We start from the raw sequence: 16,497 nt of genomic DNA, 5'->3' as shown, positions 1-16,497 counted from the left end.
ATCGGCGGAAGGGCCCTACATGACCAACCATTGCAGGACAAAATAGTAACTCGTCCCATTGCATTAAGGCGTTGGATATGAGAAGCGCGCGTCAAAATTGTTGAGGAGCCTTGTCAATGAAAACCAGAACTCTCGAAAGAAGGTAGAATGGAACCACAAGACCTAGCACGACTGTTATTTGTGGACAACGCCTAAGATATAACAACTGTCGGCGGCACAAAGCAAAGTGGCTGCAAAGACTTTTAGTTGTCAGACTCGAAGGTTGGAGGTCTGCAGTTGTCTGGCTGTTGGTTGCAAGTGGGAGGGAACTTGACAAGGCGGCACTTCGACGTTCATCGGACCGACTGAGTGTGGCTTTCAACTCTTCCGTGGCTTCCAAATCAGGTTGGAGTGTCCAATTCTCCTTCCTAGGCTTACCGGGGGTAATTTCCCAAATGGACCCTACCTTCCACTTCAACAGAAAAGGTGGGTGTTCCTCCTGCCTCCCAGCCACCATGTCGCGATATCGGCCTCAAAGATAGCACCATTCCAAATCAACTAACGCAGAAGGAAGGAATGAACCAATGCCTACATGAATATTGATGCGTTTTGAAAAGTGAGCATAATTCTTCCCCTTGGAGTTACTGTGATCGAGGGGAGGGCAAACCGAAGGATCTTTGTTGGTGGCGTGGGTGTTGGTGGGTTAGCCAGAGCATAGCAAACATCTTGCGCAACAAACCCTTCGTGCTTTACTCTGGGCGCTCTGGTTTCTGCGGACTTTTTACATTTTACGCACTTTTGTACCAACATAAATTGGACCGGCTGCCGTGATGATGTTGGGACAAAAAAAACATGCAACCTCATTTTGTCCCGTGTCTCAGCATCACGATCAACCGTTCATCCCGTCCACTACCCCTGGCACACCACCAAGTAACAAGTAGCAACAATGCTTCTCTCCAACATCTTGCGCCTGGCCCTTGTCTCCGTTCTTCCAGTGAGTCGCAAAACTTCTGTTTTCCCCAGACTCGCGCTTTCTGGCTCATCTAACCCTGGTATCACAGGCGGTTGATGCCATCGTCCTGCCGCCCACAGGCCTCAATGACAGGAAGGAAAACCGTGCCCGCATGGAAGTTTACTGTCCTTCAGACCGGGCCACAAACAACCAATGGGGTGTACCGATTGGTGTTTCGGAGAACATCCGCTACCTGAGAGGTGTTGGAGGCAAGCCTGTGAACGGGCCTGGACCGAACGCTTGCGGGAGGATTGCGTGCAGTCATGACACTGCTGTGTTTTGGTGTAATGATGTGAGTACATCCATAGGTATGAAATACTTCATCTTTCTGACAACAATGTTGCATGATCAGAACTACTACACCAAGGGACTTGACTCGTATCAAGTAATCGCCGATGTGGTCGATAAGCTCAGGAACGACGCGCGCTGCTACAGAACGAGGAAAGAAAGTGAGAATGGTCCTTTGGTCATGTACGGGATCCGCGGAGAGATTAAGATGAACGACGGATGGAGTGTAGTTGTGAGGTCTGAGAAGTGTTAAGTGTTCAGGCTCAAGGGTGGGAATAGAACGATGCGAGGTGATGGTCGGGGTGCATGCGGGGCCGGATCGATATCTCCACTCTCCCGGTTTGTGGGGGCGTCCGGGGCCGTTTGTACCCGTGCCAGACCGCCGCCACGCCGGGAATGGGTGTATCATGTTTCCTCTTCATATAGCAATCTTTTTCTGTTTCTTGTGACAGTCGCAATCGAAAGCCACCAACTTCCTTTATTCGAGCCAGATCCAGCGGAGCGTCACCTTCTTTCTTCCCCACGTGCCCCTGCCGACTACAATTTATTTCCCAAGCTTGGTTGTGTTCATCCGTCTTGTCTTCCTTTGCTTTTCCACTTCTCAAAACATTCTTAACATGTAGATGGGCTCGTGAACAACATGAGTTGAATGCTTGCACCATCGACCGGCGAGCCTTTCGTCGCATGCCCATCACTTACCGTACAATCCTTCGCTGTTGCATAAGGCTCTTGCCGCCACGCAATCGGAAGACACGAAAGCCAAGGAGAGACCCATCTCGTCTTGAGGCTCTCACTGGCTCACACCGGCGGGGACATTCACCATGCCCCCCTCAAGCCAACAAATGCATTGCCCGCATCATCAAGCGGTGACCCTTTCATCGGCGTGCCACCATCATGACCCATGCACTCTTTCGCCCTCGCGTGAGGCTCTTGCTGCCACGTCAATTAGAACACCACAGTCAAATGAGAGAGCTTCTTGTCATCAAAGTCCTCATTCTCTTGCCCGGACAGAGGTAGCGCTTCATCAAGTCAGCAAAAAGGCACTGCTGCATTATGGAGATGTGGATAGGAGTTCGCTCACTGGCTCTCCCTCCTCCTCATCATGAAATCTCCCGCAAAGAGCCTTGCATGGTTAAAGGATGGTCAAAGGACACGTTTGATGGGCTTTGCTGGCTGTCCTGACTCCCGAGCCTGGCAGCGAGCGCGATACGGACATCCGTGTTCCCTTGAGATTGGAAGCCTTACTTGTGTCGGGCATCCGGGCATCCACTGTGTATCTTCTTCGCAGCTACTCAGACACGCAGCCATTCCCAAAGCCGTCCCGTCGGATACTGCGGCTGATGGTATTCCAGGCTCGAGTCAGCCAGAAGGACCCGTGAGACCCTGGTTGCATATGCGCAGTCGATCTGTCAGAGAAGCCATTCGACGCCTTCTTTGTCGCGGGCTGCTCTACGTTCGAGACCTGCCAAACTTGCAGGCTTTGCTTTGTGTTGAAGGGTGATAGGCCATGTGTTACTCCTATGAAGCAAGATTAACCGGGCCTGGGCAAGATCATCAACTTGACAGAGTTTTTCACAAATCAACCTGGGCTTGCAATAAGCGATGAGGCTCGACGAGAACCGAGAGTGTTGACCAAACAAAAGGTCCTTCGCCCAGAAAATGAGGAGAGAGGAGAGGGCCGAGACAGTCAGCATGATGACTTTGGTTCCGAGAAGGATGGACAATGCATGCTTATATGCGACTGTGCTCTGCTTTCAGAACAATTCTGGATGCCATTCCTAGACCGACTGGCTTTCTATTCTAACCATCCGAGAGACACAAACCATATCGCCCTTGAATCTTCGTCACTTCTTCGTCACTTTCCTCTTCGTCGTCTGCGCGTGGGCAGCCAAAAACACCGACGAGGTACGCGAGTTCATTTACGCGAATCGGGATAACAAAGACATACTGAACGGGAAACCTGCTCCGCCATGGGTGAGTTCACCAAACATCCGGGGTACCGGTGATATCATCATATCATGTCTGGTCACCTTGATTGCTTGCGCCTATACTGCCATTCACCCAACTGTACCCCCCGGCGGTGCTGGCAAAAGGAGCTTCATGTTCATCAAAGCCGCCCTGGTATTTGTGGCGGTCCTGGGTCCTGAGGCCGTCTTTGCCCTCGCTTTTCAGGAGTATCTCGACGCCAGACGATTGAAGAAGAGGCTCCAGGAGGTTATAAACAGTTCTAAAGAGAAAGGAGATCCATGTGGACATTGTCAAAGACCCAAGAATTGCAAGGCATGCGAACAGCAAAAGGTATGTGGTCAGATAAAAGAGGTCTACTTATTCGTCTTCTTGTGATAATCATCTTGGACGTATGGGCTAACATCAAGTGTAGTCCTCGGCCATGGTCGACATGAAATTCTGTTACTTCGTCGTCATGGGTGGCCTACAGGTCGACATCTCCGACATCAAACCGTCTGACTACGTCCGATTTCACTTCCATGGCGACAACATGCCCGAAATGCTTCCTCTGTCGGCCGATGGAGTGATAGAGCTTGCTATGCTCGGGTACCTGGATAAGCTCTTGGTTGAGAAAACCGTGATTGAGGACAAGAGCAAAGGGGCACTGGTGCAAAAGTGCGTAGTTCTCGTTCAAGTTGCTTGGATGGGGATTCAATGCATTGCCAGAAAAGCCGAGGGGTACCCCATTTCTCTCTTGGAACTGCACACCTTTGGCCATGTCGTGGTTGCAATGTTGCTGTATCTGTGCTGGTTAAATGTGAGTTCTGCATCTCCCTACTTGCCTCCTTCCATCCTTCACCTTTCGGTCTCAAGCCAATATGCCACTAACACTTCCTCAGAAACCACTTGATGTGCAACAACCTGTTTTTGTTAGGCCCGACGAGTTCAAAGATAAACGGGATACTGAGGGCTTTCAAGATGCACTGGCACTGATGGTTCAGGAACAGTTCTGTGACCTACAGAATTTCACTGGCTTTCTAAATTTCAAGTGGAAACAAGAAAAATGGAAGGCCTCCAAGCGGGAGACTAGCGAGAACCCTACCAAACAAGAGACAACCCGAATTGCCATCAATCGAATGGTCCAAGGATTGACGCCTCAGCCAACTCCAGCAAACGAACCTGAACAATTGATAGAATCCGGACAATCGACGACAGGCTCGCAATTCTCAATCCTGCCGGTTGGAATTGAGGAGGTAGACCCGAGACAGCCACAAATCGGGGATCCAGAAATCTTCGATCTGAAGGTTAACCAGCAACTTCCTTGCGGGTTCGGCCACATGCCCGTGTCTCAACATCCGAACTGGAGATGTATCTGGAACGGTCCGGACAACTGGCGGGTTAAAATAAAAGCCCCATATCGCTCGAACCGCGACGAAGACAAACTCTCAATCCGTCTCACCCGGGCTGATCGTTGCCGTGCAGAAAGAGCAGCGAGGCACATCAAGGTCGTTGAAAAACTGTATAAGATTAAACCTGCTGAGCAACCTGAGCCCTACGCATACCAAAGGTATGGGTCGACGGGCCAGCATTATCGGTACCTCAATCTCACATACAAGACTGCGTTTCAAAGTCTCAAGTTTGAGGTTGACAAGCTCAACCCGCTTGTTGCCAAACGGAAAGACGAAAAACAACACGTTGGAGACGACGAACAGCCCAAGCAAAACACCATTGATGTCCATCGCAAGGGACTATGTGAGGAAAGCTGTCCCAGAGTGATCACACGGTACGCTGCGTTCCTAGATGCCATCTTCAACGGCATCGGCAGAGTGAGCCGGTTCGTCTGCACGATTATCAGCGTATTGATAGGTGCTATCCACCTAGCAGCCTGGGACTCGGTCTTTCCTGGTCGGGTCGAAAGCATCATCTGGAAGGTTGCGAGCGTGACCATGATGGCCACCGTTCCGGCTGTGCTCTGGTATCGCTTCCAAGTTGTCTTGCTCCAGCGGTATCACTTCCAGTACCACCGGCTGGGCTATCAGACGTCCCATCTTTGGTTCACGCGGTTCTTGAATGCCTGGTACTTCTTCCTGGCCATCATATTCCTGTTGTTTTTCATTGTCGTTCGAGGGTATCTCATTGTGGAGTCGTTTATCAGTGTTCGTCACATGGCTTATGGCATTTACTTCGTTCCGGACTGGTTGCAGATTTTCCCACACATCTAAGGGATTCCTCGCAGTGTCATTCCGGGGGATGTTGGGTCGTTATGGAAATTTGGAATTGAAGATGCGTGTTTGGTTGTTTGCTGGTTGTTGGTTTTCCTTGGGCAAATGACCGCAAGTTTCTTGCGCGAAGATGACTTTCTTCGACAATGACCGGGGCAAAGATGCTTCACTCTGTCAGGGTCGTTACCGCAGGACATTCCGTGTTAAGAAAATCGCGTGAGGGCACTGTGATAAACAGCTGTGCAGATAGTGCTCACACAGCATGCTGGAGTTCGATATCATAATACTACCAAACCAGTCGCATTCGTCTCAAGGATCCTAGGACACTACTTACGACGATGACAGGTCAAACACCTAGGACAAAAAGTGCTTCGAAAGTTGGTAGTTGTTGGCGCGGGATAAAGATCTCCACGATAACATCAAAGTTATCGAACACAGGGGTGATGTTACTGCACCTGCCAAATTCGGATAGTGTACACTAACTGTCACGTGGGCGCCGGGTACCTACTTAGCCGATGTCCGTCCTCTTGCCCCCGTCCTGTCGTCCGCCTCTTTGCATCTTCGGACCTACATATATCATCGTAATGTACGGAACACGGACGGGTTTACCTACCAGAGCTCCACTGCTTGCATTCTCTTCCGACCCATTGCGGCGTCAGGTTCCGTCCACGATGTCCCGTACCCGCCCCGGCTGGGGGCCCATAGTATCGGGACGGTGAGACCTAAAATGATCGGCGCCGGCCGATTCCAAGCGTTCTTCGCAGCTTCCTTTTCGGGGATCCGACATCCGTGTGAGCCGTGTTATTGCCGTCCATTAACCCCACAACCCGCGGAATAGACCGATTCCAACCACTTGGTTTTTGCAACCAACTAGTGCTATCATGGACACAACTCCGGGCTTGCCACCGGCAGATATGGGTATCCCTTTAAGATGAATTGGCTTTAAAATGGTCGCCGGCGCCGCACCGTATAACCTCACGGCCTCCTCACGGTCTCCTCAGAGTCTCTTCTTCAGCACTCTCGTCATCCTCAGCGACGCCGCCCATCATGAAGACCTTCGTCGTCCTCCCCGTCGTCCTCCAGGCCGCGGCCGTCAGCGCCTGGGGCAAGCTCGGCCATGCCACCGTCGCGTCTGTCGCTCAGCAGTATCTCACCCCCAATACTGTGAAGCAGGTCCAGGCCATCCTGGGCGACAAGTCGACGACTTACATGGGCAACATTGCCTCGTGGGCCGACTCTTTCCGCTACGAGGAAGGCAATGCTTGGTCCAGCGGTCTTCACTTTGTCAACGGCCATGACGCTCCTCCCCCCGAGAGCTGCCACTTGATCCTTCCCGAGGATTGCCCGCCTGAGGGTTGCGTCGTTTCTGCCATTGGAAACTACACCGAGCGTGTGCAGAACAAGGAACTCGCCGCCGAGCAGAGGACGCAGGCTCTTAAGTTCATCATCCACGTTCGTTCCCCCTTCCTTCCATCCAAAAGTTCCATTCACTTCCCGGGTTCAGTTCCCATCATCAATCCGATAAAACTGTCTCAAACTAACCCTTGTTCACAGTTTCTCGGCGACATCGCCCAGCCCCTGCACACCGAAGCTTTCGGCGAGGGCGCCAACAACGTGACCGTCTTCTTCGACGGCTACAAGACCAACCTGCACGCGGCGTGGGACACCTCGATCCCCAACACCATGCTGGGCATCTCCCCGCCCACCAGCGCCGCCAACATCACCAACGCCGACTTTTTGGGCTGGGCCAACAACCTCGCCGCCAAGATCAACCAGGGCAGCTACCGCAGGGACGTCCGCAGGTGGTTGCGGAACCACAGGCTGCCTGCCAACAGGAAGGGCGCCGAGCGCGCGGCTGCCGCGTGGGCCCAGGACGGCAATGAGGAGGTCTGCCACTACGTCATGAAGATTCCTGGAAACCAGCTTAACGGCACCGAGATTGGTGCTGGTGCTGGTGGTGATTACTACAAGGGCGCGGCCGAGGTCGTGGAGCGCAGTATCATCAAGGGCGGTATCAGGTTGGCGGGCTGGTTGAACTTGATCTTTGATAAGCGCACTGGGTTTGAGTTTTGGCTTTGATTTGGGATGGGACTGACTGGCTTTGGCTAGGTATGTCGGTTCGGTACAAAGTAGGTCGTCTACGGCTTTTAGACGGGAGACCGACCGGACCGGCTGTAATACATAATTGTCGTTATTACTCCCAGAGGCTTCGTTTTCTTTTCTACCCATTTTTGTGTGACCAGGACACCAATGGCGGACTGCCTCATTACCTAGGGATCGATCCATCTCCCTATCCCCGACCAAGCCAGCTCAAGCTCAGTAATTTCCGAAACACCGTCTGGTACGCACCTTCGACACTGACTTGGAATGTCCTGAGTTGACGGCAGGTTATCCAAACTCCACGGCCGAACGCTCCGCAAGTTGCACCAACGCGACCGAGCCTCAAAGAAATTGCAATATTTCATAAAAAGAATCAACCCCTGGTTAGGTAGCCGAGTCCTACTAACCGAACGTACCGATCAACAGCCCGACTCTACGGCCCCGGTGTACATATGGTACAGTGTAAGACCCCAATGTCACGGCTTGGAGAGGAGCAGCGGACCCGGGCTGAAGACCACGTTGTTTTCCCCCGAGCTGAGTCTATTCGGGATGGTGGTGCGTCCGAAACGACATTGCATGGCATGAAGGATTCGGTGTCAAAGAGTCGGGATCTTTAACTTCAAGCTCGTAGACAGTAAAAAGTAGGTTCACGCAGCTGGGTTGATGTCGTTCAACTTACGGCACCCGCACTGGCCAGGATCCGTGACGCTACTAACTGTAGAACAGAGTCGGTCTTTCGTCCATTCCAATTTCCAAATCCAAGCCCAGCGGCTTGATGGCCACGGTGCTGGGTATACAATCCAAAAACGCAAACGTCCAGACTGGCAGTCAACCCCGATTGATACCTTGGCGAAAGCAACTTGGCCCTGTTATCTCAAATCATGGTCCTGAAGAAGTTCGTGGTCGTATGCTCAAGAAGATCCAACAGCTCGCAAACATAACCACGGGTTGTTCCCTCAACGCCCAAACCGTCGGATCTATTACGATGCCCAGGTGGAATTTTCCCATTATATCCAGCTTTATATGTATCTGTCAATGTCGAATATTCGTACGAAATTCCAGAAATATGCAGCTTAGTGGTCTGGTCTGGTCGGGAATAACGATAATGACATCGTGACACAACCGACTGGCGACTGCAACCTGCCCCTAATAAATCCCCAGACCTGGTCTGGCCGACAATGTCAGTGCAAGTTCAAGATAATGAAGTTGGAAGTCTATCAACTAACTCATCCATGGTTCTTGGCTTTACTTACCTATGATAGGCAAGAGCAACCAACTCCTGACCTGAGTTTTCGGGGATGAGAGAATCCTTTGAGCTCCGATAGGTGGGGCTCACCTTTATCTCGGTCCCGGTGAACAACTGAACAAGCGACGGAATGGCGCCGTCTCGTTGGACGGGAACGCGGCGGTGGCTTTCACTTCTATCGAACTTGCTCTTTCCCATCGGGCCACCATTCATCTCTACCTACTATGGCCCCCAATCCCCCATATCCAACTTGAAATTGCCGGCTTTTTGCTTTGGGAAAAAATGTTTGCTGCGCCATCTTGAAGCAGGCATTCGAGGGGGCCGAATTGTCGGATTTTCCCCCACCAAAACTTCAAGTTCAAGTTCACCGCTGTCACCATGATACCCGGACTGCAACGGTCAATCACACAGCAACTTGATTGCCAAATACCCAATTCCATCTTCCGTCGCTCGTTAGTACTTTTGCTTTGACAAATTGACAATGCCCTTGCTACCTTTTTGCTCTTTATGTGTTTGCCGAAGTGTGTACAAAGTACAAAGGACCGACCGACTCTCTGTCAAGGCCAATTCCCGGGACAATGGCACCTCTCAAACCAACATTACATCCGACCCGTCGTGCCGCCGCCTCCTTCGATCCGGACCCTTGGAAATTTGAACTCCGGTTACCCAGTCATGGGCAGGCTGTCTGGATAATGTCCTTTGCCCATCTTGCTCACGGCCCCGAGCCGTGTGTCATTTGATTTCACCTTTGAATCAAGGCATACATTCGCGACGCGCCGCCCTGAGCTAGGTGGCAGTCCCTTGCCTGTTCTGGGCCCATCCATTCCTCTGAAGAAGAGTAAGAACATCAACTCGAATACCATATATCAACCCCCACTACTCGAACCCAAAGACGCTCCCCCTCAAGACCTGCTACCAACGAGAAAACAAGGCCACCTCACCCGACCTCGCCTAATCCAACCTGCTCTACGATATTTGCTCTTCTACGAAGCCGACTTGAGAGCTGAGAAAGATGTATGCAACGCAGAGTGCCATCCGCAGCGTTCCAAAAGGCGACAGCGCCTCGAACGCCATCAAGTCGTTGACGGCTATTCATCAGATCACTGGCCAATATCTCAACAAAAAGGATACCCAAGCCGATTATAAAAACACCAGTCCAAACTCCGACCGCGAAATCGAGGCCTTCTCAATCCTGACTCAGGTGAAGCAGTTGCTGGCATCCTCCGGGCTACAGGATGGTGTCGGTGTCGTAACCCCTCCAGACTCGGGCGCATCACTGCCAGAAATGCCCCCAAGTAACAAGAGGAACATATCTCCTCTGACGCTCCAGCCAGCTGCTATCCATTCTACCCCCAGACATGCCGGAAAGCCTTCAGGTAGTGCCCGTCCGCCCCAGGAGGCTATCATGGGACTATTCGCGCAGATGAGCGCGGCATCAGCCATCAATCTTTTCGAACACTGGGGCGTCTTTGACGCGATCCCCGTCCCTCAGGAGGTTAGTGGTGCTGGCGCGGAGATTTCATTTGCAGATCTTGCAAAGAAGGTTAACGTCGAGGAGGCTCTGTTAAGTAAGTTGCGTCCCCCTTCTCGTGTGTGACTTTAGTCTTGGAGAACTAACGACCGTTTTTACCAGTTCGCATCTCCAACATGCTCACTGCGACCTCCATCCTTGGCCGGTTTCGAGACGGCCTTTACCACACACCTACATCCCTTTGCCTGGTCTCGGCACACCCGATGTCGGCCATGTTCGCACTCTTGTACACAAACATTGTCTCTGTCTCAACAAGCCTCCCGTCCTACTTCGACACATATGGACGCCGAGAACCCGTCGGGGTCAACCATGTCCCCATCACTTTCCATGAGGGCAAGCCGGAACTCAAGTACTTCGAACTGGTCAATCAAGACCCCAAGCGTATGAACGAGTTCATGAAAGCCATGTCCATCACCCATTCGTCAAGGGTGCCAACCACCGGCATGTACGACATGAACTCGGTGCTATCCATTGCGAGAACTGACCGGGAAACGGTCTGGGTGGATATTGGCGGTGGCGGCGGCCACACGGTGAAGTTGTTTCTGCAGGAATATGGCCGTGATGGGTTGAAAGCCAGCCAGTGTGTGGTACACGAGTTGGAAGATGTCGTGGAGGGTGCCAGCAAGGCGGCTCAAGAAGACGATCTTATCAAGGATGTGAGGTTTTTGCCGCTGGACTTTCATCGTGAGAGTCCCATCAAGGGTAAGTCAGGCAGGCGTATTATTTCCCTTCCATCCTCGGTCCCGAAAGAAATATGACGCTAACCCCACCTCATCATAGGCGCCCTCATTTATTATCTGCGCCACATCATGCGAGATTATTCCGACCAGGTTTGCGCCAACATCTTGCGAAATGTCGCCCGCTTCCTCTCCAGCGAAGCTCGGATCCTCATCTCAGAGCAGATCACTCCGGACTACCCCGGTATGGACTCACAACCGTCCTCTCAGCAGATTTACGCTGCTTTTAAGGACTTTTCGATGCTTCCAATTGGCGGAAAGGAACGCAGCCTTGATCAATGGAGGTCTGTTGCCGCTGAGGCTGGCTTGGAGATCTTTCGCGTGTACATGGATCCGAAGGGAACTCCCCATGGTGTTGTTGAGTTGAAGCTCGTGGACATTAGGAGCGAAGAGGTCCATGTGTAGGAGCCAACCCTTTAATTATAGGCAAGGATTTCGGAGTTGCGATGAGGGACAGGTGGATGGATGAGAGGGTCTGGCTTAAGCCAGTTTTCCTCGTTCGTCATGCTTCGGGGATTGAAAAGCCCGTAGAGACTGGGAAGTGGGCTGGTGAACTTGATAGCGACAGCCATGAACGAGACCACACAAGTTCTAGAAGCAGGGAGAAATGGAATTGGAATGGGATATTGATCGCGTAAAGTACTTGGGGTTCGTTCCAATGCGTGGGTGCTCGCACCAGTAGCACAGAATGTGGGCAATTGATAGGGACACTAGGTGGCAGGAGGGAGGTTAGCATTCCAGCTCAAACCCCCAGTCATGATATCTGCCAGCTCGGCGCACTCGCACACGTCACTGACAGTTTTCGAAATGACTGCCAACCCGTTTATAAGATGTATGCCCATGATCGGGCGAGATGTTGGGGTCAGCCAGTAAGCTGTATCGACCAAAGCGCAAGCGCCAACTCCTGACCACCATGAATCTGACGCACTTTCTCTCCTGGAGTCTCCTACTACTCGTTCACTCAGTCTTCGCAGCCCCTTCACGCACTTGTCGTGAGAGAAGCATCAAGCATCGAGATAGGTGCGAGGACAATGCCCTCCTTCAGTTACTCGACCTATCCGACAAAGCCGATACGAACCGGAAGCTTACCGGACATGACCACCATAACAATCATCATCACAACCACCCGAACGGTTACCAGAACCATCATTCCGACGACCATGACGGTGACTACCACAACCATATCGGAGCGTGCGAAGCGTGCGAAGTCGATGGATGACAACGATGAGCAGCCAGCGGCAGCGATATCAGCCACAGCCACAGCCACAACCAGAGCCAGCAAAGCCAGCAGAGCCCTTCCCCGGCTGCCCCTGGGCAGCAGACAACAAAACCGACGAAGAGCGGTACAAGTCAGGGCGCAGCCCATGATGGAACACTGTCCTCAACCATGGCGGGGTCGACCGGAAGATCAGATACGGATGGCGTGTGAATGTCTCGTTGTTGCTGGCCGAGAAGAAAAGGGAACGGTTGTTCTTCGTATAAGGGCTGAGGCTGATGAGGAGTCGACAGCGGTTATGACTGCTCCGGGGACTGCTCCGGCTCCGAAGCCGGATGTTTCGTCGTTTAGTGAGTGAGATTTCAAGGTATTTGGTTCGAAATGAATTGTAGGGATGGGCTGTTGCTAACTCCTAGGCTCATATTTTGTACAATAGGAATATGTCGGTTTTGCTTGTTGAATGTTGGAGTGTCTGACTGATCTGATCTGATCTGATGAGCTTTCGACATACTAGCTTGGCTGCTCGGCAGGGAGGATAATGTCTCGAGCGGTAGGTGTGAGGGTTGGGGTTAGCGGTGAATAGGTGATTGCATCCAGGGGTCGAGTGTGAGACGAAGGGCTGTGTATATGTATGCGATGGGACTCGAACAACAATGTAAACGACTTGATGATTGAAGATGTTGGAGAAAGGAGACTCGGCCCGGTGAAGTGAAACTGAGAGGAGGATGTGGGAGGAGTTTGAAAAGCCAAAGAAGTTGAGAGGTTGACAAAGTCGAGGCAACAATTACTTGTACAACCCCACATTTTAGCTTCCCGAGCTTATCTGGGACACGATAAGAGTCCCTGCTTGGCGCTTAGGGTGCAGCTTCCAGCGCTGCTGTGCCCTCCCCGATAGTGCGGCGATACCCCTAAGCAGCCCTATAGGTCCCCCACTCCGCAGACCACAGGCGCATGGATGCACTAACAGATCCAGATTGGTTTGACGTCAAACGCAACCGCCGCGGGAAATGGACGTCGAATTCGAGACCAACCTAAACCTTGAACAACCTACAACATCTGGCCGGTCGCCAGCATTCAATCTCGATGACGGCCAGCATCTGCCGCTAAATAACACCACCGGACTCGACGGGAGTCGCTGTCAGGCTCTTCATTGTTTCCATCCGTACGACCTGGTGTCCCCGTTTGCCCGACGACACACCTGCGAGACTACCGCGCATCGCCCCCCTCCCACCTCCCACCATTGTCATCGCATCGCCAACACACTACTCAGATCCCGAGCAACACCCAGTCCCCGCCGTCCGTCGCAAATACCTACCGATCAATTGTCAAGATGGCCAAGAAAAAGAAGTCTGGCCAAGTCGAGGACAACGCCACTGAGGTACAGTCGCCTGCTGTCCCCGCGACCCAAGATGCCGCAAGTGGAAGTGGAAGTGGAAGTGGAAGTGGAAGCAAGAAGACGGCAAAGACCAAGGCGTCCGCCCAGCCACAGCAGCAACCACCTCCGGTGCCGGCACTCATCATCTGTCGGAATAAGTGCGCCGTTCCCCTTGTGCGAACCATAAACACTGTCAATTGGCCCAAGGAAGAGCCAGCTTTGCCTTCCATGTCTTGCGCTTGACCTCCCTACCTATCCTCCTCCATATGCGCCAGCGAGCCCCTTGAACCATAGACTGACCTTCTGTCATTGATATCAACCAGGCATTGGCGCTATATCTCGTCCTTCCACGGCCCATGGCTTCAGCTCCCCCCTGAGATCCTCGAGACTCTGGCCAACTTGAACTACAATACCCCACGACCACGCCCTATCGATCCCTCGGTCTTCTTTGATCTTGTCAAGATCCGCCGCCTCGTCGACGATGCTACAAACCTTGCTGTGCGTGCTGCCAGTGGCGTGGCAACAGTCTCCCAGCACAACATGTCTGGTGGCCCCCATCATGCTCTGGGACTGTTTGGACCTGGTGGGCAAACGAAGCTCAGTCGAGAAAGAAAACACCGAATGCGGGAACAGGCGACCCAGAAGCTTTCCAAAGCATACCACCTGGATGAGATAGCGTCTAGCGTGGCTACAATGCAAAGTGCCTCTCCACTTGAGGAGGTGGCCTCGCTTGTGCTCCAGCGCAACCCCCAGGATGCCGACGCCAAATACGTGCACTTCTTTCACGAAAAGATACCGAGTAGGCAGTTAGCCCAATGCACCAACCTGGATGCCTTGAGTGAGATTGTTTCAGAGAAATCGAACCAGGGAGAACCACTAAGGACCAGGGCCACTGTGAGGATTTTTAAGGAGGACTTCGAGGGCGCCATTGCCGATTTGACAGAAGCTCTCAGGATACATCGCTTTTACCGGCTACCACAGAATGCTCCAAAGCACCACAATCTTCCTCAAGCCCGATCTGGCGGACGAAGACAGGAGGACATCGTCCTCAAGGAGGAGGAGCAGCCGAATAGCCTGGAAATTCAGCTATTGTTCCAACGCGCTGGTGTCTACCTGACCATTGCCTGTCAGCACGTCCAAGCTGCCTTCCCCTCCAAAACTAGTACAGGAAAAGGTGCGAATGGTGATATTTTTGACCAAAACAAAAAGACCGGCTCAGAGGCGACATCACAGGCCATACCCCTGTTAACCACTGCCCAGCAAGAGGCTGAGATAAAGATGATGGAGGCGAGAAAGCTCGTCCGTCACTACGCCAAACGTGCGCTGAAAGACTACATGAATTACCTGTCGCACTTCGAGTATTCTCCCGACCTACCAATCGAGATTGCCGAAGACTTTGCCCGGAAAGTCAACTACGCCGCCAATGGGGTTCGCGTCCCGAGATCCTTCTCTCATGCTTCCCGTTCCGACTCTCCCGTGACCGGCGAACCTGGCGAGAGTCAACCTACTCACCGAATCTTTGCTCTCTCGGACCTTTTCGCGGCATCACCTCCAGCTGACCTGCCTCCGTATCCTAGCACGGAGCTTACACCAGTACGACCGCAGCAACCACCGCCCACATTCGCTGCCTACCAGACGACGACGGAGACTCTCACCTACCACCCTCTGATGAATGATGCATTACACGCCCTTCTGCTCTGCCATTGTCTCATCCAGACCTCGGCTAAGGAGCTTCTTCGACACGCTTACATGGTAGCACGACTGGCGCGCCTTGCTGATGGTTATCCCATCTTCCAAGCTAGTCGCTCGCCAGCCCGCGCTGACTGGACCGAGGTTCTCCGAGCCTCCAGCAACTACATCCAGCTAGCCGGGACATGGGAAGACCTCTGCGCCCCAGCACCTCTTCCACTTTTCCAGCCTTCCGGCCCCGGCGGCGGACCAGTGCCGGTAGCGTTGCCCGGTCCTATCATGCAAAACAAAGCGCTGCCACCATTTTCTGCGGGTAATGCCACAGAAGCAGGAGCCATCGTCCGCTCAACATCAGGTAGCAACGGAACAAGCGGCGCCGCTGCTGAGGCCGAAAAACATCGCAAGGAACGCATCCAGCACCAAGCCATTATCGACGCCCTTGGCGATGACAGAATCAAAGACGAAGCCTCCTTCCGTATGGCGGTCAAGGCCCGTCAGCTGCGCGCGGAGAATGATTACCGACTAGATAACGCCGTGGCAGCTATGGACGCCAAGCTCACCACCGGTGGTCGTGATTTCGAGTCTCTTGCTTTGGAGCCGCCGCCGCCGCCGCCGAAAGATACCATTACTACCGTTACTACTACTACAACCAACGGATCCAAATCTAAATCTACCTCGCATCCAACCAACGCCATTAATGGCTCAACCTCATCAGCTCTAACCCGCACCACCACAAGCACCGCCAACGGTAACGGCACGACGACAAACGTAACAAACGAAGTCACTAAACCCCCTACCGTCACTATGAACGGTGGCGGAACAGCACCCCAACCGCCGGTACAAACAACACAAAATATCCGCCGCTGGTCCGTAGACGACGGCAAGGAATATCCCATCTCCACGGACCGCGCCTCGGCCATTGCGCGCTGGGTGTTGGAAGCACCGCCTAATGCTGGACTGACAAGTGGCAACGGGGACGGAACAACGGCACGAAGGAAGAAGAAGAAGGTTGTTTCGAAAATTAGGACTGGTTCTGGAGCTGGGGTTGGGGTTGGGGTTGGGGCTCCCGTTAGTATTGCGGCTGGGATAGTCTGTACTGGGGATACCTAGATTAGGAGGTTACCTATACATTGAGGTGCAGGGGGATGAATGTGC

The 16,497-nt window shown here is 52.8% G+C and overlaps 5 protein-coding genes across 5 annotated transcripts; all 5 read left to right on the top strand.

The window, feature by feature from the left end:
• Positions 1-802: 802 nt before the first annotated feature.
• Positions 803-2,180, top strand: SMAC4_03736 (uncharacterized protein). The gene is made up of 3 exons (XM_003347591.2): positions 803-973; positions 1,041-1,283; positions 1,344-2,180. Exons 1-3 carry the CDS (start codon positions 926-928, stop codon positions 1,530-1,532), a joined length of 480 nt encoding a protein of 159 aa, XP_003347639.1. The 5' UTR covers positions 803-925; the 3' UTR covers positions 1,533-2,180.
• Positions 2,181-2,779: 599 nt separating this feature from the next.
• Positions 2,780-5,807, top strand: SMAC4_03737 (uncharacterized protein). Its single transcript, XM_003347592.2, has 3 exons — positions 2,780-3,577; positions 3,660-4,043; positions 4,126-5,807. Exons 1-3 carry the CDS (start codon positions 3,380-3,382, stop codon positions 5,446-5,448), a joined length of 1,905 nt encoding a protein of 634 aa, XP_003347640.1. The 5' UTR covers positions 2,780-3,379; the 3' UTR covers positions 5,449-5,807.
• Positions 5,808-6,435: 628 nt separating this feature from the next.
• Positions 6,436-7,550, top strand: SMAC4_03738 (uncharacterized protein). The gene is made up of 2 exons (XM_003347593.2): positions 6,436-6,900; positions 7,003-7,550. Exons 1-2 carry the CDS (start codon positions 6,496-6,498, stop codon positions 7,525-7,527), a joined length of 930 nt encoding a protein of 309 aa, XP_003347641.1. The 5' UTR covers positions 6,436-6,495; the 3' UTR covers positions 7,528-7,550.
• A 2,062-nt stretch (positions 7,551-9,612) lies between these two features.
• SMAC4_03739 (uncharacterized protein) lies at positions 9,613-12,578 on the top strand. Its single transcript, XM_003347594.2, has 4 exons — positions 9,613-10,043; positions 10,125-10,362; positions 10,428-11,027; positions 11,106-12,578. Exons 1-4 carry the CDS (start codon positions 9,807-9,809, stop codon positions 11,465-11,467), a joined length of 1,437 nt encoding a protein of 478 aa, XP_003347642.1. The 5' UTR covers positions 9,613-9,806; the 3' UTR covers positions 11,468-12,578.
• A 105-nt stretch (positions 12,579-12,683) lies between these two features.
• On the top strand, positions 12,684-16,452 carry SMAC4_03740 (uncharacterized protein; the record flags this gene model as incomplete). Its single annotated transcript, XM_003347595.2, has 2 exons — positions 12,684-13,811; positions 13,977-16,452. Exons 1-2 carry the CDS (start codon positions 13,609-13,611, stop codon positions 16,450-16,452), a joined length of 2,679 nt encoding a protein of 892 aa, XP_003347643.1. The 5' UTR covers positions 12,684-13,608.
• Between the last annotated feature and the right edge of the window lie 45 nt (positions 16,453-16,497).

The sequence above is a fragment of the Sordaria macrospora genome, chromosome 3, assembly GCF_033870435.1.
Source record: "Sordaria macrospora chromosome 3, complete sequence".
Taxonomy (NCBI): Eukaryota; Fungi; Ascomycota; class Sordariomycetes; order Sordariales; family Sordariaceae; genus Sordaria; species Sordaria macrospora.
This window is presented reverse-complemented; position numbering and strand designations above follow the sequence as displayed.

Excerpts from the sequence above, each read along its gene's own strand:
- SMAC4_03739 (XM_003347594.2), top strand. The coding sequence starts at position 9,807 with ATGTATGCAACGCAGAGTGCCATCCGCAGCGTTCCAAAAGGCGACAGC. Across the intron at positions 10,363-10,427 it reads CGTCGAGGAGGCTCTGTTAA|TTCGCATCTCCAACATGCTC; the intron begins GTAAGTTGCGTC and ends CGTTTTTACCAG. Across the intron at positions 11,028-11,105 it reads TCGTGAGAGTCCCATCAAGG|GCGCCCTCATTTATTATCTG; the intron begins GTAAGTCAGGCA and ends ACCTCATCATAG.
- SMAC4_03736 (XM_003347591.2), top strand. The coding sequence starts at position 926 with ATGCTTCTCTCCAACATCTTGCGCCTGGCCCTTGTCTCCGTTCTTCCA. Across the intron at positions 974-1,040 it reads CCCTTGTCTCCGTTCTTCCA|GCGGTTGATGCCATCGTCCT; the intron begins GTGAGTCGCAAA and ends CTGGTATCACAG. Across the intron at positions 1,284-1,343 it reads CTGTGTTTTGGTGTAATGAT|AACTACTACACCAAGGGACT; the intron begins GTGAGTACATCC and ends TTGCATGATCAG.
- SMAC4_03737 (XM_003347592.2), top strand. The coding sequence starts at position 3,380 with ATGTTCATCAAAGCCGCCCTGGTATTTGTGGCGGTCCTGGGTCCTGAG. Across the intron at positions 3,578-3,659 it reads AGGCATGCGAACAGCAAAAG|TCCTCGGCCATGGTCGACAT; the intron begins GTATGTGGTCAG and ends CATCAAGTGTAG. Across the intron at positions 4,044-4,125 it reads TGTATCTGTGCTGGTTAAAT|AAACCACTTGATGTGCAACA; the intron begins GTGAGTTCTGCA and ends ACACTTCCTCAG.
- SMAC4_03738 (XM_003347593.2), top strand. The coding sequence starts at position 6,496 with ATGAAGACCTTCGTCGTCCTCCCCGTCGTCCTCCAGGCCGCGGCCGTC. Across the intron at positions 6,901-7,002 it reads CTCTTAAGTTCATCATCCAC|TTTCTCGGCGACATCGCCCA; the intron begins GTTCGTTCCCCC and ends CCTTGTTCACAG.